This window comes from Theropithecus gelada, chromosome 11 (assembly GCF_003255815.1).
Source record: "Theropithecus gelada isolate Dixy chromosome 11, Tgel_1.0, whole genome shotgun sequence".
Classification (NCBI taxonomy): Eukaryota; Metazoa; Chordata; class Mammalia; order Primates; family Cercopithecidae; genus Theropithecus; species Theropithecus gelada.
The window spans coordinates 31,610,151-31,630,085 of NC_037679.1; the positions used below are offsets into that span (position 1 = coordinate 31,610,151).

Sequence of the window (19,935 nt, forward strand, 5' to 3'; positions counted from 1 at the left end):
AGTCTGATGGGCTTCCCTTTGTGGGTAACCCGACCTTTCTCTCTGGCTGCCCTTAAGATTTTTTCCTTCATTTCAACTTTGGTGAATCTGGCAATTATGTGTCTTGGAGTTGCTCTTCTCGAGGAGTATCTTTGTGGCATTCTCTGTATTTCCTGGATTTGAATGTTGGCATGCCCTACTAGGTTGGAGAAGTTCTCCTGGATGATATCCTGAAGAGTGTTTTCCAACTTGGTTCCATTTTCCCCCTCACTTTCAGGCACCCCAATCAGACGTAGATTTGGTCTTTTTACATAATCCCATACTTCTTGCAGGCTTTGTTCATTTCTTTTTCTTCTTGTTTCTTTTGGTTTCTCTTCTCGCTTCATTTCGTTCATCTGATCCTCAATCGCTGGTACTCTTTCTTCCAGTTGATCGAGTCTGTTACTGACGTTTGTGCATTTGTCAGGTATTTCTCGTGTCATGGTTTTCATCTCTTTCATTTCGTTTAGGACCTTCTCTGCATTAATTACTCTAGCCATCAATTCTTCCACTTTTTTTTCAAGATTTTTAGTTTCTTTGTGCTGGGTACGTAATTCCTCCTTTAGCTCTGAGAAGTTTGATGGACTGAAGCCTTCTTCTCTCATCTCGTCAAAATCATTCTCCATCAAGCTTTGATCCGTTGCTGGTGATGAGCTGCGCTCCTTTGCCGGGGCAGATGCGCTCTTATTTTTTTAATTTCCAGCTTTTCTGCCCTGCTTTTTCCCCATCTTTGTGGTTTTATCTGCCTCTGGTCTTTGATGATGATGGTGATGTACTGATGGGGTTTTGGTGTAGGTGTCCTTCCTATTTGATAGTTTTCCTTGTAACAGTCAGGACCCTCAGCGGTAGGTCTGTTGGAGATTGCTTGAGGTCCACTCCAGACCCTGTTTGCCTGGGTGTCAGCAGCAGAGGCTGCAGAAGATAGACTATTGCTGAACAGCGAGTGTACCTATCTGATTCTTGCTTTGGAGGCTTCCTCTCAGGGGTGTACTCCACCCTGTGAGGTGTGGGGTGTCAGACTGCCCCTAGTGGGGGATGTCTCCCAGTTAGGCTACTCAGGGGTCAGGGACCCACTTGAGCAGGCAGTCTGTCCCTTCTCAGATCTCAACCTCCATGTTGGGAGATCCACTGCTCTCTTCAAAGCTGTCAGACAGAGTTTTGCGTTTGCAGAGGTTTCTGCTGCTGTTGTTGTTTAGTTGTGCCCTGTCCCCAGAGGTGGAGTCTACAGAGACAGGCAGGTTTCCTTGAGCTGCTGTGAGCTCCACCAAGTTCGAGCTTCCCAGCGGCTTTGTTTACCTACTTAAGCCTCAGCAATGGCGGGCGCCCCTCCCCCAGCCTTGCTGCTGCCTTGCGGTTAAATCGCAGACTGCTGTGCTAGCAATGAGGGAGGCTCCATGGGCATGGGACCCTCCCGGCCAGGTGTGGGATATAATCTCCTGGTGTGCCTGTTTGCTTAAAGCACAGTATTGGGGTGGGAGTTACCCGATTTTCCAGGTGTTGTGTGTCTCAGTTCCCCTGGCTAGGAAAAGGGATTCCCTTTCCCCTTGCGCTTCCCAGGTGAGGCGATGCCTCGCCCTGCTTCAGCTCTCGCTGGTCGGGCTGCAGCAGCTGACCAGCACGATTGTCCGGCACTCCCTAATGAGATGAACCCAGTATCTCAGTTGAAAATGCAGAAATCACTGGTCTTCTGTGTCGCTCGCGCTGGGAGTTGGACACTGGAGCTGTTCCTATTCGGCCATCTTGCTCCGCCCCCCCTGAATTTTCTATTTATATCCATTGCCTATTTTCCAATGGGGTCTTTGTTTTTTAATCTGTTTTCCTATTCATTTTAATAGTTAATTAATGAGAGTTGTTTTTTGTTTGCATTCTGGATACTAATCTTTCATTGATAACAGTACTGCACCTTGTCTATGAATTTATGGTGTCTTTTATCGTATAGATTTTAAAGTTCAGATGTAATCTGTCTGTTTTCTCCTTTATACTTCATGCTCTTTGTTTTGTTTTGCTTAAGTATCCTTCTTTATCCCAAATTCATAAAGATGTGTTTTTTTTTTTTTCACCTAATATTTCTAAAGTTTTGCATTGTATATTGAGTTCTTTAATCATCCATTTGGGTATTTTGGGTGATCTTTCTTTGTTGATGTTGTGATGTCCAATGTAATTTAATTTTAGTTTAGATAACCAATCATTCTAGTGTAATTTACTGAATTTCCTGCTCTTATGCTGCTGGTATCACATACCATCTCTGTCAGTTATCACTCATATCAGTATTGGCATGTCTACAGTCCCTTGATCTGGTCCCTAGTTGATATGTTTATTTCTACTCCAACATTACCATCATAGGGCTAAGCACTATAACTCTGTAGTTTTGTTATCAAAAGAGATGATTCACCATCTTTTTCCATTTCAAAATTGCTGTTGTTTACTCTTTGCCAATCCATGTGAATTTTCAGATCCAGACAATTTCTGTGAAAAAGAAATTCTTTTGAGAAGTTTTCACGTTAATTTTAGGATATTTGACATTTTTGCAATAACTTTTTCTAGCTTTCTAAAGAATGTAGTTCTTCATTTTTAGGTCCTTTTGTGTTTGGTTAAGTTCTATAATTTTCTCCATGAAAACTCTTTACAATTTTGAAATTTTTTTATTTTGTTTTGTTTTGTAATATTTGTTTGTACTTTTCCTTTTGAGAATACAACTCAATAAATTAATTCATTAGATTCTATTTCAGTAACATATTAATTCTTTTGATTTTATTCATTAATCTCATGTCACAGATTAACTTAATGAATTAATAATTCATTAATCTCTTTGCTGTACTCTTTTATTGATTTTATATGTTGCTTCTATATATTCTTTTAGATTTCTTTGAGAACTTTCACATCATCTTTGAATTATGATAATTTACTGCTTTAGTTTTTAATTTCATTTGTTCATTCATTTTATTATACTTTTGAATAGAAATGTTAGTAGAGTGAATTCTTATTTTCAACTTTAAGGAGAATGCATCTCATGTTTCACTATTGAGTATACTTTATAAAGATTGCCTTTATTGTAAATGGTCCCCTTCTCTTCCTAGTTTATTAAGATATCTTATTATTTTGAATAAGAATGAATGAATGCTAAGTAATATTAAATGGTTTTCCTACATTTGAGATGATTAAAAAATTTGTCTCCACTATTAATGCAATTAGTTATAATATAATTTTTGCTATTAAACAATTTTTAAATTTCTGGAATGGACTCTTCTGAAATATCTTCTCTCACTTCATGGAATATATATTATATATAGATAGATTATATTATATATTGTGTTGTATATCACATGTAATATATATTAAGTTGTCCTTATATTAGTGTATATTACATATGTGATATTCATCCCATCAATTATGTATATATTTACATACATGATCATATGAAGGATATTAGACTATATTTTACATTGCCCAGTTGGCATATCATTTACACAGCATCATGAAAATGTTGAAAAGCTTGTACTCATTTTCAATTCCTTTATAGTACTTTATCTAAAACAAGGGTAATATTTGACAATGTTTTCTTAAAAGTTTGCCTGTAAAACTATCCTGGATTTTGGTATGTGTGTTTGTTGTTGTTTGTTTTTGGTGTATTTCTTATTTTTAAACCATTACTTTTTCTTTAGTAACATTACACTTTTATAGAAAATTCTTTTTTTTTTTTTTTGGCAGGGGGGTACAGTTTTGCTCTTGTCCCCCATGCTGGAATGCAGTAGCATGGTCTCGGCTCACTGCAACCTCGGCCTCCCAGGTTCAAGCGATTCTCCTGCCTCAACCTCCAGAGTAGCTGGAACTACAGGTGCGCACCACCACACCTAGCTAATTTTTGTATTTTTAGTAGAGACAGGGTTTCACCATGTTGGCCAAGATGTTCTTGATTTCTTGACCTTGTGATCTTCTGCCTCAGCCTCCCAAAGTGCTGGGATTACAGGCATGAGCTACCATGCCTGGCCAAAAAATCTTTCTTTTAATCTGAGTTTTCATATTTATTAGTATATGTTTCTAGAATATTCTTATTATTTTAAATTTAAAAACTTTTTTCTGTAGCTGTGTCCTCATTTTTAATATTTATATTATTTTTTCTTCTTTTCTCCTTTTTTACTTCAATTAATTTATTTCTCAGAGCTTTGCTATTTTATTAGTCTTTTCATAGACTGTTTTATTTTTCATCTTAACCATTTGTTTTCCATTTTTTTTGCTTTTATGTTTTATCCTTCTATGTACATTCATTTAATTGTACAGTATTTTTATGCTTCAGATTTCTTGAGTTGAATGCTTTCATGCAAGTGCTATTTCTGACACTGTTGGAAGTTGTTGGTTTTTTTTTTTTTTTTTTTTTGGTCTCTGATATCTGTGATCCTCTTTGAATACTTTTTGGTCTCCTATTATCTTGAATATAGACTACCCTGTTTGAATGCCATTACCTGAGAATACTGAAAAAACATACGGCCTCAGTGAAAGATATATGCTGAATTTCATGACAGGGGAGATTGATGAGTACCTGGGTATAGGCTGCAATCTCATAGTCTGGATTGCTGATTTGAAAGTAGCAAGTAGTTGGTGGATAATTCTCTTAGCCGGGATTATATTTCATTGGCAATGGAAAAGTTATGTCATCAACAACTAACAGATATGCCAATGGTTAGTTTAAATAATCTAGTTAAACTAGATTAATGTAGTTAAATGACCTACATGTAGTTGTGGGAAGGAGACAAAGTCATGTGAAACAATTTGAGTGATTTAAAATAACTTGACAAATTGCTTAGTTCAGACTTAAATAATTTATGACTTCGGAGGAGACAAAAACATTGAGAGCTAACATAGTTGTGGGAAGTTTCTTATCCCTGTTTTCTTTTTCCTGGGATCTATGGTCCTCTTTGAATACCTTTTTGGTCTCCTATTATCTTGAGTGTACACCAGCCTGTTGAATGCCATTGCCTGAGAATGCTCAAAAAATGTACATTCCCAGTGAAAGATATATGCCGAGTTTCTTGACAGGGGAGATTGACTACTGTGTACTCAATTTTTGGGGGCAGGGAGCTAGCATAAAATGATGATATTGATGATGTTGAAGATAACAATACCTACATACAATTTTGAAGTTTATATACCAAACACTGTACCAATTACTTTATATGAATAATTTAAAGTAATTCTCAGAAAATTTTGAGGTAAATATTATTATTATTATTATTATTACTGGTGGCAGTATAGCTCTGTGGACTATACTATGGTATGGGCTTTTCCTGTGCTTTTAATAATGTATAGAGCTCAGAATATAGGATCAAAAAGGATTAACATTGCTGCTGATATAAATAAGCATGATTAAAACATCAGTGTGTAAGGTATGTTCATGGGATAATGGGAAGATGAGCTTAACTAGTGAAGAAGCTGATTATATGGTCATATGTAAAAAAGCATTGGTAAGTAGTGGTGAATCTCATTATGTATGGCCCTGATTACTCCCACAGGACTTTTTTTTTTTTTAAGTAAAGATTTAGGGGGCAGAGGACTAATATAAAAATAATGATAGTGATGATGATGATATCAATACCTATATATTGTTTGAACCTTATTATATGCTAAACATGGAGTATCTAGTGCTTTATAATAATTTAAATGAATTCTCAGAAAAATTTTGAAATAGGTGTTCTTCTTATTAAAGGTAGTAATATAGTTGTCATCATTTTTATTGTTATGTTCTAATTGTAGATACTTAGATCATCTCACATGCCTAAGTACATGACAGAGCCAGGACTCTTAGCAGACATTATACTTCTAAAATAATTATTAAAATTAGTCTGATGTGGTCCATAGGATGGATTCCTGAGAGTGAGAATGCATCTGGGGTTGTCTCTAGGAGGCAGTGAAATAATTCAGCTATGCAGAGGTAGAGGCTTGGCCTCAGGAAGTAATAAATCATAGAGGACTCCAAGCCTCCAAGCATGGGTAACTGAAGCAATGGGGCATTAATTCTGCTTTCTTGTGTGGAATTGACTTGCTTTTCCCTTTCATTCTTTTTTTTCTCTTGTTCTATCCTCTCTTTCTGCCTTTCTTTTTTGTAATCAACTTGTGAGTAAGGGATATTCAGGATTAGGTATTTCTTTTTCTGTTTTTCAGATGCTAAATATAGCTAACATATTATCATGGAAAAAGAAAAAAACAGAGAAGAAAACATGTTTTACAAAAAACCATGGAAGATTTAAGATGTGCTTTTATTCCATATCAAAAGACATGCTTCAGTAATAAATCTTGTTAGAACATTGTTTTATTTCCACACATGTCCAGAATTAGTGCAGAGACATCATTTAGAAATTTACATTTTAAAAGTACTTTGATTTTGAATCAATAGACTAATCCTTTCAGTAACTCAAAAAGTAACAAGAAATTCTTACTTCATAGTCTTTTTGCTAATCAAAGAACTCAACAACTGAGTGAATGGAAGCAAGTAACTTTGGACAAAGCACCTAATCCCTTCACCTCAGTCTCTCCTGTATGTCAATTGAAAGTAATGATACCTTATTTCTTACCTTCTCCTGTGCTGGAGGAGAGCAAACCATTAAGCAAAGACATTTGTAGTGTAGAATATATACTAGCCAAAGATTTCCTGAAAGGTCTAAGAAGGAAAAGATTATTGTGTTTTGGTGGATGTGCTACTTGTTAACTAGAGTATTCTCATTACCAGCTTATTTTAGGGACCTATCATTAGTTTATATTTGTGTGGACTTCTGCACTGAAAATGGAGCTACTAGGTTAGTCCAGATTTTCTAAGAAGCAGAAAACATTATATGCAAAAGATTTATTTGTTATAGAAGCCAGAGAAGGTAGGGGGAGCTGCCTTCAGACCACATTACAATTGACAGTCTTTGCAAGGATAGAGGAAAGGAAGAGGCGTTGGGTTGGTAGTTTCAGACTTCAGCTCTATTCCAAAAAATCATCCACACCAATGACGAGTCATCTAGTTAGAGTTATCCATTGGCAGAGTCTCCTGTCTCACTAGAACACGTCTGCAGTAGTTACACTGTTCTGCTCAGTGATTGGCTAGGAGTAAACTGAGGAAAGTGTGGCCTTTGTGATGGTAAATGCAGAGGGGCAGCAGTGGGAAATCTGAGCAGTGCATTTTCACAGCTGCCACATCCACATACAGTGATAAAAATATCACTATTTTCAATTTTGCTAGCCTTTTGTTCTTACCAAACCTGCCATAAAGAAGCTTTATGTCTCCTAGACCATAAACATGTCCTATTCCGCAAGTTCATATCTGTCTTCTATTTCATCCCTAATCCTGGGAATATGGGTCGGGCATTTCAACTATGTCCTATTGAATTAGGCTTTCCTTCATCCTCTTCTGTGAGCATTTCACTGATTTCAAACTCTCAGTAACTCTAAGAATTTCCTTTATTTTTCTAAGTTCTTGCGATGCACCATGTTTCTAGAGATAGTCATGTAAATATTTTGAATTGGGATCACAAGAGGTTGTCTAAATTGGTTTAAATTACTGATTTTGGAGCTGAGTATAAGTGGGTTTCTAATTCTGGCTCCATTTTTTACTACCCATGTCAATTTCTACAAGGTGTGTAACCTTTATGCCTCAATTTTCTGACCTGATAAATATAGTAATATTTTCCTTATGATATTATGGCCTTAGCATCTAGTACAAATAGTTAATGAATGACAGGTACATTATTGGTAACTTCAGCTAGGACATATGATATGGTTTGGCCCTGTTTCCCCACCCAAATTGCATGCCGAATTGTCATCCCCACTTGTCAAGGGAGGGGAACTGTAATCCCCACGTGTCAAGGAAGGGAACTGATTGGATTATGGGGGTGGTTTCCCCCATGCTGTTCTCATGATAGTAAGCGAATTCTCATGAGATCTGATGGTTTCATAAATGGTAGTTTTTCCTGAGTGCTCACACTCTCCTGCTGCCTTGTGAAGAAGGTGCTTGCTTTCCGTTCACCTTCCACCATGATGGTAAGTTTCCTGAGTCAACTAAACCTCTTACCTTTGTGAATTACCAAGTCTTGGGCAGTTCTTTATAGCAGTGTGAGAATGGACTAGTACAACTTACAACTTTTCTACACCTTTCCACATCTTAAACTCCTTATTACGTTTTCAATGGGTTACTTCAAACCTAGTTCCACTCTTTCCAACTCATGTTATCTTCAGACCACATCTCCTACATTATTGGAAAGTGACAGTCCATCATGTGTTCAGTATTTTTTGACAGCCTGTCATGTGTCAGGAACTGCTTTTGGCATTGAGCGTATAATGGTGACAGACCAAGTCCCCACCTTGATGGAGATTACAGTCTATTCTGTGCAATGTACTTTCTTAACTTCTGTGCTTTACACTTAAAAATCTCTTATTTATCTTTATTTCCCCTTTCTGCCTCAGTCCTACCTCAGAGTAGATTGTTGTTATTCTTTCCCAAGATTAGCCTAAATTCTTATCTAGCTTTTCTAGAATCTTACTTCAATAATGATTTCTTGGTTGACTGTGTCTTCAGTTTCTATCTCCACTGGGTCATCTTTTGCTTTGCAGAAAAAATTTCTCCCGTTTTCTACCAAAGAAAATCACAAACGAACCTTTCATGTGAATTTGCTTCTGGCTTTCTCTTTTCTTCCTCTGTTTGCACTTGGCTTTCATACCCACAAGTCTATTTAAATAGCCCTCTCTTAAATATGGCCTACTATGGCCTTCTCTTAGCTATTATTTTCCTTGAACTCTGAAGCACTAATTCTTAAAACGTGTCTTCTTCTATGACACCACTTATACCCAGTTTGCCTTCTGTTTTTTATCACAATGTGTCATTTTTTTCTCTTAATTTCATTTCTTCATTGATTTCAATGAATATTTGTTGAGCACCTGTTACGAGCACTGAAGTGCAAATCATAAAACAGAATAAACAAATAGAAAACAATTATTTGATTCTGTTTTATATTTTTCTTACTGAAGCCTTAGAACTTTTCTCTTGGCAGACTCATCCACTCTAATTCCCAATATATATATTCAATCATAACCTTCCTCTGAATTGTATTCCTGTGGTTGCTCTTGCCCTCTGTTCCTTGAATTCTATACCTGTTCCTCAAACAGCACATTTACAAACAGATGTTATTATATTCACCTCACCAGCATTTTCTTCTAAATTCTGTATATCTGCTAATGTCATCATCCACTCTAGCTTTAAAATACAAACTTATCTTTGCTCCATTTCTTAAACCTCTTTCTAATTTTTATCCTCATTGCTATCATTTGTTTCTGGTTACTTTACTTCTTCCTTGGAGTATCATAGTTAAATCCTGACTTTTTTTAAAACCGGTTTTCCAAATTCCTTATCCCTGGTATTCAAACTCCTCTAAAAACTGTCTCAATCTTATTTTCCATCTAGTCTTCCATTTTCCGGTTTTATTTACTGTCTCTCCATGTAAATCTTCCTACTTGTGATTTCCACTTTCACACCCATTTGACCACATAAAGTTCATTCCTGTCGTAACATGCAACTGCTTTTTGTTTATCTTAACTCATGGAACACTTTTCCATCCTCCAAGGTTCAACACAAATACTACTTCTTTAGACCCTCGTTTTCCTTCATCCCTCCAGATATAACGTCTACCTCTTCTGAAACACAGTCGAATACTTTCTCTTGTCATTCATTTTATTTTGCTTTGCATCTCATCTCAGTTATGAGATTTTGAAATCCTCAAAGACAGAGACTTGTGTCATTTAGGATGCTGAACATACCACCTTATTCAATAAGCATGTGCTAAAGAAATAGTTGAGAATATCTCCCTCTCCAAAAGTGAGGATTTCTCACTGATGTATACCAATGAAGTAATAAACTGTATATCCTGACTGAATAGCTCCTCTGCAAGAACACAAAGTAATTGTTACGTGCGCAGAATTTTATCTTTCTCTCTTTTCCATGTCTTACATTAAGGGAGCACTTCCTCTGAGCCAGACGTAGGAAGAGGGTGATAGCAAGTCATGAGGACACAGTTTTTTTCTCTGGGGATGTTAAATACCTCAGAGACTGATGTGCACGCAAATGGCTCCAATGTAAAATAAAAGAAAATTTAGGTGGGAACTTACATTAAAAAGATATTCCAAATATAAAAATTACTAAATGATGAATGAGTTTTATAAGCCTACTTTTGTGGAATATTCTTTATGAAACTTTAGAAAAATCAAGTAGATATCTTAATATATCCTTGAATATTAGTTTAGCAAACAGTGATTAATTTTCTAGAACAAGTCTAAAAAATTATTACATTTTGAAGAAATAGTATATTTACTTTTCATAAAGCTACTTGGGCTTCCTAAATGTCCAGTTTGTTTGACTGGGGCTGGAGTTTTGAATCAAAAGGTAATATAAGTTACAATATTGTAAACAAAGTTTGCTTGATAAACAAATGTTTTAAAGAGAGGATGAAAAGGAATTCTGAGTTTTCTTTAAAAAGTTTATAATGAGCTTTGCCTGTGTTAGGGGTTGTGATCTTTGTTATAATCCATACATAGTATGTGCTTAGTATATGTTGGCTAAACCATGACAGTTGGAGAGCCCATCTGTCTATGAAGTTCTATAAAATAAGGATTTTAAAATTTTAACTTTGGAAAGAAAAGGCTAGTTAAACATAGAAGAGTGCATGCCACTCCAGAGACTGTTAAAATGTTCAGATGGGTAACAGTCATATTTTCTAAAACTTAATTGAGTTATACAATATAATCAGGAACTAAGTGATAGTCTATAACTTTTGAATACTGATTGTACTTTCAGTTTTTCTTTCCTGTTACCACTCTCTCCAGCTTAATTCAGACAGGAAAACTGGTACATTCTTTATGATCAGAAAGGATTCTTGTGTCATTAGACCATGCTAAATTAATAGTTTTTATAACTTGACAAGAGACCAAGTCATCATTACCTGGAGGGAAACACTTAAATCATCTGAAGAGGGCTGTTCAGTGCTGAAGGAAAGTTTAAGTTGACTGCTTTGATACTAAGTCTCAATTCCCAGGTGGTAATGGTCAGGTTTGCTGAAAAATGGATAGTTTTCACCCTCAGGATGGGTCAATTATATTGAGAAATGTATAGGAGGAGAGCTTGTCAAGGAAATTCAAGGAACACAGCTGATATGTTCTAAAGGGAGTTCTAAACTAGTCCTCAGATTGAATCAAAAATGCTTCTGTTTTATGGTCATATGCAAATATGCAGAAGATTAAGAGGAAGAAGCTAAAGAAAGAGCAATGAATGGAAGGTGTGAGAAGAAAAAAAATCAGAAAAGTCATAAAACTATTATATTTCAGCCTATCATTTGTTGAGATGAGAATAAAATACTGACTTGGGGAGCAATTTTGGTGGTGGTTGAAATTATAATACACATCTTTTAATGGTGATTCATAGAGTCTGAGTATTGCACTGCATTCAAGTCCCAGAATTCTAGCAAATCATTCTAGTAACAAATGATGGAAATCCGTTGTTGTGTTGCTGGACTGCACAGCAGTCCACGCCCTGGCTGAATGATTCTATTTGTGATTCTTACAATTTTCTTGTGAAAAGAGACATCTTGCAAGAAGTGAATTATTACAGTTGTATATTTGTACTGAGTATGAAATGGGATATGTAGTCATAAAGAAATTTGTAACCCCCAAGCCAGGCTACAATTTGTATTTAAACATTCATTGCTTACAATCCATTGCTCCATACCAATTCAATTTGGTCAAGTGTCTTCTTGAAGACTTATTTATATTTTACATGAAGATTTGTTATAATCCATACTTAATTGTCATTCCTTGGAATGTTTCATATTGATTACATACCTACCTTTTTGCATTCATGTTGTTCTGCCATATTATAATAATGGTTCTCAAGATAAGAAAGACTCTTGTAAATTAGTATTTTCTTCTATTTCTCCAGTTACTTATATTGATCTCATTGTTTTACTTGTATATGGATATATATGGCTAAATACAGCCTCAAAAGGAAATAGGAAATAAAAATGATTAGACAATTTGAAATAATACTGATAGCTAACACTCCTATATGGCTTACTATTTTAAAGACCTAGCGCAAACTGCTTTACATATATTGAGTTATTTAAGCTTTAGAACAGCCATATTAAATATAACTACTATTAACTGCACTTTACGAGGGAGAAAAGTAAGGAGCAGAGAGCTGAAATAATCTTACTGAGTAAACATGGTAAGTAGCAGACTTAAGTTTTGAACCTAGGCAGTCTGACTTCTTGGTACTCTACTCTCTACTTCCACAACTGAACTTTTCTTGGTTAAGGAGTACATTAAGTACCTATTTTACTTCAAAGTTATATTTTAATATGATTATTTATTAACACAGATATCCTTCCCTGAACAAATTATGAGATTGTAAGTACAAGAACCATGTTTTATTAAATTTGCCATATATAGTGTTCAATAAAATATTGAGTACTCCTGAATTACAGCTTATCATTGCCCTGAGATATTCTTTCTAGAGGACTTCCATTTTGTAGTTGTAGGTTTTACATAAAACTTCAAAATTCACAAGACAAAAAAATGAAATTGTTATCACTAAGTTGGATGTTATTTTCATGATACTCCTGTTTCTTAATTATTTTTGAAAATAGAATAGCATGAATGAAGTAGGCTAGGTTTGATTAAAACAATTTTACAATCATGATACTTTGTTGAAATTCTTTTCTTTTTATTACTCTTTCCTATAGGGTGCTGCTTTAATAAGAATGCTGGCTAATTTTATGGGCCATTCAGTTTTCCAGAGGGGTTTGCAAGTAAGTAAGATGCTTTTTATTTTCTTTTACATTTTTCCTTGTCAATATGTTTCACAGCTTGGGAAATGGCTGGTACAAAATTGCTGAAATTGATAGAAAACTTTAAGATGTGTAAGGTAAGCAATGTCTTTCTATATGACAAATGAAAGTTCTAGATAGGATACTCACGATATCAACTGACAAAACTTGAACTGTTGAACAATTTAGAATCTGTTTGATTTGCATTTTTAAATGGAAGTAATTTTAAAATATGCCAGATCCTAAATGTTCTACAAAAGACTTCTGGAAAGACTACCTTCTTTTTCTTCCATTTAAAAATTCAAATAAGCTGAAACAAATTTTGTTAGTAGTATTTGAATTATGTATTTGAGAAATCTTAAGGCTATTTTTCAAATATGTACCTTATATGTTTTTGTTATTTTGCTGTTGATATACATAGATTGTTATTTGTTCCAAAGGTTTTTAATTGTTTTTATTTTAATTAGAAAATATGTTTTTCTTAAAAAAGGAAGAAAAAGATACAGTTTTTATCATAATGCATTTAGAGTATGAAGTATGGAATCTAAGAATGAATTCTTAGAAAAGGAAGATTATGAAACTTCTTAAAGCAGACACAATATATTAAAAAAACCTTTTATTCCATTGAATCTGCTGGAGTAAATCATGTTCCTAGTAGCTGTGATTGATGAATTATTTATGATGCATTCTGCTACTTAGAAGTGTCCTTTAAAGTAAATTGATGTTCACCTGAAATACAATTATGCTAAGACAGAGAGAGCAATCAATCTTATCTGTTCTTAGTAAGCTTTTCATTTTGAAATTTAAATAAACTACATCTGGGTCCAGGTCATATTTTAGTAGTATAATTCTATCTGTACCCCCAAATAAACTGAAAGATAAAATACAAGGCAAGAGTTAACTATGTTATGACAAACTCTCTCTATATACTTACAACAAAAACTATATATGAAAACAACTTTTTTGAAGAATTATTTCCCTCAGAAAATATTTTTACAGATTTGTTCCAGCAGGGTTTGAAATTTACTTTAATCAGCTCTTTCCATTAGGGACACCTTCAGAATAGCTGAATCCATTGAATCTATTTGTTATATATTAAAGGCTCTATTCTGATCACATAGTTGGGAAAATCTTTTTTTCTTAAGGAGTGTCCTTCATGAATATCAACTATCTGGAGGAATGTCCTTCCTTATCCCCATTCCTTTGTTTTTCCCCATTGAAGTTGTAGCATGACAGTTTCAGAAAATTTCTAACTGTTCATAAGGGCAACACAAATTGAATTTGATTTCTTCATAGCAAGTTGATGTGAAATCATTTTCTGTATAAAATTCTTATTGTTTTTCTTCATCTGTGTGTATGAGTTTGCTCAGCAGATTGAATAACTACAGTTATATTATTTGGAAAGGATTATTATTTTGCAGCATTTTTCTTCGTCCTGTCATACTTTCTGTGGTGTGCAAAATATATCAATTTTTAATACATTCTTTTCCACTGACCCACTCTGCTCAGGTTTATATGAAACAGTTAGAATATAGCCTCTGACTCATATCATATTAAACTTTCATTCCTAGCTTGTATTAATGTGTGCCTTTATGCTCTGATACTTGATTTGGTTAATTTTCAACTGAGGTACTCTATGTTTGTCAACACTGCATTTCATTTGCCTGGTGACATCTCATTGATCAGATAGATCTGTATCCTTCAGTACTTCGCTTGCAGCTTTATTTATACTCATCATTCAAACTGATTTAGTGTATCATCAGCAGTTTGGATTAGTTTACAGTAGATCCCTACATCTAGGTGATAAATTATCATCTCTTGTGCATGAAGATGTATGGGATACATTTTGGAGATGACCTCCTGAGCAGACACTTCATGTCATGGTGCTGAGTGGTCACAGAGTTGATATTAATATGCTTCCCATCCAGAAGGCCCTGGGGAGTCTTGGTTTACAAGTTGTTGAAAGAGCTAATCTAGGCTGTCAGCACTTATCTGGGCTGGAAAACCTATGAATTGTTTTTACATTAACCATGGTTGTTTCCATGTTGACAAATGAAAGTTTACTATTTGCAATTCCAAATTGCGGATAGTGTGTTTTTCATATATATTTTTATTCTCCCACTTTTTTTTACTCCTTTCTTCTCTTTTTCTTTCTTGCTCTCTTTTCTTCCTTTCTTCTTTTTTTCTGGACTCAGACCCTAATCTTCATGTTCCACATAGGAAAAATGTCTTAATGCTCTTTCTTCTTGATTTATTATCTACCTAAAATTTATGTTCTCTTGCAATTTATGTATCCTTACGACCCACCTTAAGGTCTTTTGGGAACAAGGCAAACTTTAAAAATACATACCTGTGTGTATGTGTGTGTGTATGTATATGTAATATAGAAAGGTAGTAGTTTTCTGGGTTAGTTCACATATTCATATTTGACTTATAAAGTACCAGTGTAGTTTCAACTACATTTTCAATTTTTTGTAATATTTTATATAGGAATATGTTTTAAATTTCAATTTAAACATGTATTTTTCAGCAGGAAGAGACTCTAGAGATTTTCTGAGAAAAATTTTGTTTCTAATAGTCATATTACCCACTGGATCAGCTATGAGAATGTTTAGGAGAACAATTTCTTATTGAATAATCACAGCTTTTGTTGGTGATTTGTTGGTAACACCACCAACAAATTGGCTTGCATTTTAATGTTTGAATTGAAAGTGGAACTGGACTGAATTGAGCTTAAACATTTCTGTGGTTATATTATGTGTCACTAATAAATAATATATATTTTTAAATGCAAAAATGTTTACATTTTTGCAAATTCTACATGTCCACTGTTCTGTGTAATCCGTTTTCAAAATGATAGCAGGTGTATTTTGAGAAACATTAGGCAATAGAATAAATAAGGAGAAATATTTCTGATTTATACCTCCAGTTAATAGTGGTTTTCTGCAAGTCACTAGACCTCTTTTGACCTCTGACATTATTGTTATGAAATGTAAGAGTTGGACTAAATACTGTAAGATTCCTTTTATCTTTTATATTCTCTAAATCTAGGATTACTTTAATGCAGTTTACTAGTTAGACAATTTGGGTTTGATATATTTAATTTGGGACAGCTGTTTTAATTTGATGGACACATTTGTAAACTAGATATGCAAGAGTGACTCCATTTTTTTTGAATCTTTAATCATTTGAATATTAAGACTGTATTATATAACTATCAATATATAGAGAACTATAAATGTAGTCAAACCAGAGCAGCATTTTTGTAACAGGGAGTTTTTGCTGGTGAGTTTTATTTTTCTAGTATCAAGAAACGACTTATATTTCTTTGGCTTTTATTTACTTGTTCACTTTCATAATTGGCTCTGGATACTTTACAAATTTATGATTAAGCTGCAGTGGTTTTAGATGTTATATGCTAAGAACTCTTGAAATTTCTTGGTGATTTTCAGTGTAAATTCCATCTTCTAATGCTGAAATTTCTACTTGAACTCTTGAAATCTGCTGAAACCAATTCTACCTATTGGTTTTGCATTTAGATATGTTGGAATTGGTTTTGAGAGGAGTCAGCAGCCTCCTTGATGAACGACATTACAGGGAACTCAAACAAGGGGAATTTGCTTTTTCAGAGACAAGAAAAGCTACCACGGAGGCTCAGTGAAATTTAGACCTTTGAGGCCTGCATTCCGATTCTGCATCCTACACTTTCCTAGTCCATACCCTAACTCTCACATAAAAGACAAAATTTACTTGAGTTGTAATTTTGCCATTCAGAATTTTAAATCATAGTTTACTCTTTGGATACATTGATTCTAAGCCTAAAAGAGATACATGATTCTTTTCACATAATCATAGATCTCTGGTTCCCTGCCAAACCTTCAGCTGAGAATTTAAAGTACTAAGGTTGTTTTGTTTTTGTAATCTCTCCAGTCCAGTCAGAAATAGCCAAGCCTCTCAAAGACTTTGTAATTCTCTATTCATCCATAATGTTCTATTGAAACAGTCATTTGTTTTCCCAAATCTTATTCTTCAGTTTAGGAAACTATCGATAATCATTTAAGCAACTGTTTTGGCCTGAAAATGATTAATTATCATGATCCTATTTCTCATTATTAATGACATTACCTTCTTTAAATCTAATCAAGGCAGACAGACAACTGTAGATAACCATCTCTAAGGGTCTACAATCACTTCTGGTATGTAATTCTGTAACATACTAAAACCTTTAGTAATATTTCAAGCAGAAAGGGAATTAACATTGGATATAGTCATTTTCTGAAACTGTTGGCAGGTTTATGGAAGTAAAGGTCAGGAAAGCTACTGCCACCCTTCCAGAAGTAAAGACATTTGAGTTTCATAGGGAAGTAATGCACATATTCTCAGCTGCCTGGAATACACCTGAAAGCCACTGGTAATACTTTACCCCTGCCTTCTGCCAAAGCCCACATGCCTGCTCTCTGCTATCTGAGCAATGACAACTCCTCCTTCTTTACTGCCATCCATATTTTTTTATGTGTGCTTTTCATTTTGCAGAACATAAAGTTGAGCCTAACTAGCAAAGGATTCCTGGAAATGTAGCATTCAAGCTTCTAACCCATGCAGTGCACAGGAGGGTAGATGGTAGGGGAAGTGGTGGTGAATGGCCAACAGTCTGACACACTTAATCCATAAATGTCTTTGTTCTATTGATTAAATATTATTTGCATTGTTTTTACAGGTTGTTTTATTACCATATGGATATTTAAAAAGTATTAACTCCTTTATTCGTCTCTTCCTTAATATTGTATTAAGACCATATTATACTTCCCTAGCTAGAGCAGAGAATGTTCTCAACTGATTTCAATAATTTAAGCAGGACATATGATGAGAGATATAAGGAAATCAAATCAATAATTACCACATTTTACTAACTTCATAACTTCAGTCCAGTTGTTTGTGGTCTGTAATATCCAGTTTTCTCTTTGAATGAGTAGATTTGATTATATCATGGTGAATCAGTACCAGTAATATATAAAATTTGTAAATTTCTAAAGTGATTACTCATAAAATAAGGATCTGGAAAAAAGACAGGGAAGTTTACTACTGTGAATAATTGTTTTGGTTTTTTATTAACTTACGAATTTAGCCTTTGGTTTGCATAATCACAACTGTAGGATCCTCATTCTTACCTCCCCAGGTGGGCCAATCCTCCTGGGATAAGTTAAAGTACAGCAACAGTTCACCGAAATTGCTTTTGATTTAAGACCACCTCTACATAGGACATCTGGAAAACAAGATTATGTGTTCTCCCAACCCAAGACTTTCTCCTAGCGATAATGCCAGAGAGTAATGATGACTAAGAAAGCATCTGCATAATACATGACCTGTTGCAACTTAAGCAGAGTCAGTGAGAAATGCAATAGGCAGGTCGGCAATAACTAGAAACTGTCTCTTGCACAGAAGCTCCAGTTACAATTTTTAGATTTATATCATTCTTATCTTTAGCACCTCATTTTTGTTTGTGGTATACACATCTCCAAATTCCTTCCTAGGTCATTTCTAAGGACAAGCTAGCAAGATCACTCATGGGTTTCATGCCTATTTAATATTTATACTATTGGAATCTGGTTTTCTCATTAAAATGTTGCAAGCATAAGTAGAGTCCTTACTAGTGTAACTTTGGGGTGGAATATGTGCAGTGTAACCCCACTCCTATCCTCTCTTCCTCTTGGACAGACTTTAGGACCCAGTGTTGTTGAATTTCCCTTTCTGTGTGGTACCTGGAATATAAATATACTGCAATTTTGCCCTAATATTTTTGTCTGTCTCTATAGAAGTTCTTGGTGATTTCACATATCTCTCTGAAATATTCCCTTCTCCTATAAATAAATGTTTTATCTAAATTCCTTCTCTAATAAAAATTACTCACCTAACAGCATCTTTTGGTAATTATTGCATCTCTCACTTACAGGGTTCTTAGTGTTTACATGCATATACATTACTATTCATCCATATACAACAATGCTTATAGTTAAAATATTCATTTGATCAATAAATTAGAATCTACTTCTTTAACTTTGTTTTTATAATTTAAGTCCAATAGTTCAAATCCTGATTCTACATAAGTAGAATAAGTCTTACTTTTAAAGTAAGTAATTCAAGTAATGATTCTTTTAGATATATATCTTTACATGACTTGGATTTTTCTTATTTCATTTTTATGTTTTAATCTCCCTAATTACATTTTTTTCAGATTTTTCTGGCAATAAAAATTAAAGCTGTAATTATAAAATCCTCAGATAACATTGACTGGCTCGGTAGCTGTTAAAAAAATAATTAGTACCTGTGCTATGGCTTTTTCTTTCAAACAAAACAATATTGTTTTAATGATTTGAGCCTAGTCGTACCATTCTTCATGTTGTTATGAGTCAACACCAGGGTATTGAAATTATAAAGTGAGATCATTATTAAGCTTGATACAAACCCAAAAGTCTGAAATCCCTGTCAGAAAGTGAGTCACCTTCCTGCTCAAGCAGTGAGGGTAATTCAGCATCATCTAAAATATGGTTGAATAAAGAAAGATTTCTCTTGATTAGTATTTAACTGCTCTTTTCCATAAGGTAACCTACAACAAGATGTTTGGCTCCAATTATCAGGGTGGAAATTGCTTATGCAAATCAATGTAAGGCAATGAGGTGTGGATAAAAAGCAAAAGGGAAATATCATTATTATTGGTTTGTGCTCATAAAATTCTGATAGCCTGAAGGTAATGACAGGCACAAAGCCATAGGGATTATTAGTAGCAACAACATACTCAATAACTTGTGTTCCAATGAAGTATTATATGGTAACACGTGTATGCAGGATTTTTAGTTGAAAACTGCAGGCTTACATTTGTGAGAGAGTGTTTTCTCCCTTACATGTAGGTTTTCAGATAAGTAAAAAGTCAGAAAATAATAGAGGAGCAGAGACATTGTGTCAAAGTTAATTTTCTTTCTGAAGAGATAATATTGTGTTTTTATCCAGATGGCAGCTGAATCATACTTAATCTAAAATGAATGACCATAGACAGCTTTTGCTCCAATGTCTCCTAGTTTTG

At 34.4% G+C, this 19,935-nt stretch overlaps 1 protein-coding gene across 1 annotated transcript in view; it reads left to right on the forward strand.

The window, feature by feature from the left end:
• Positions 1 to 19,935, forward strand: part of TRHDE (thyrotropin releasing hormone degrading enzyme) — a 419,008-nt gene that overhangs the window by 268,418 nt on the left and 130,655 nt on the right. Inside the window, exon 7 of the mRNA XM_025402213.1 lies at positions 12,774 to 12,839. Coding sequence (XP_025257998.1) covers positions 12,774 to 12,839 — 66 coding nt within the window. The remainder of the gene's footprint in view (positions 1 to 12,773; positions 12,840 to 19,935) is intronic.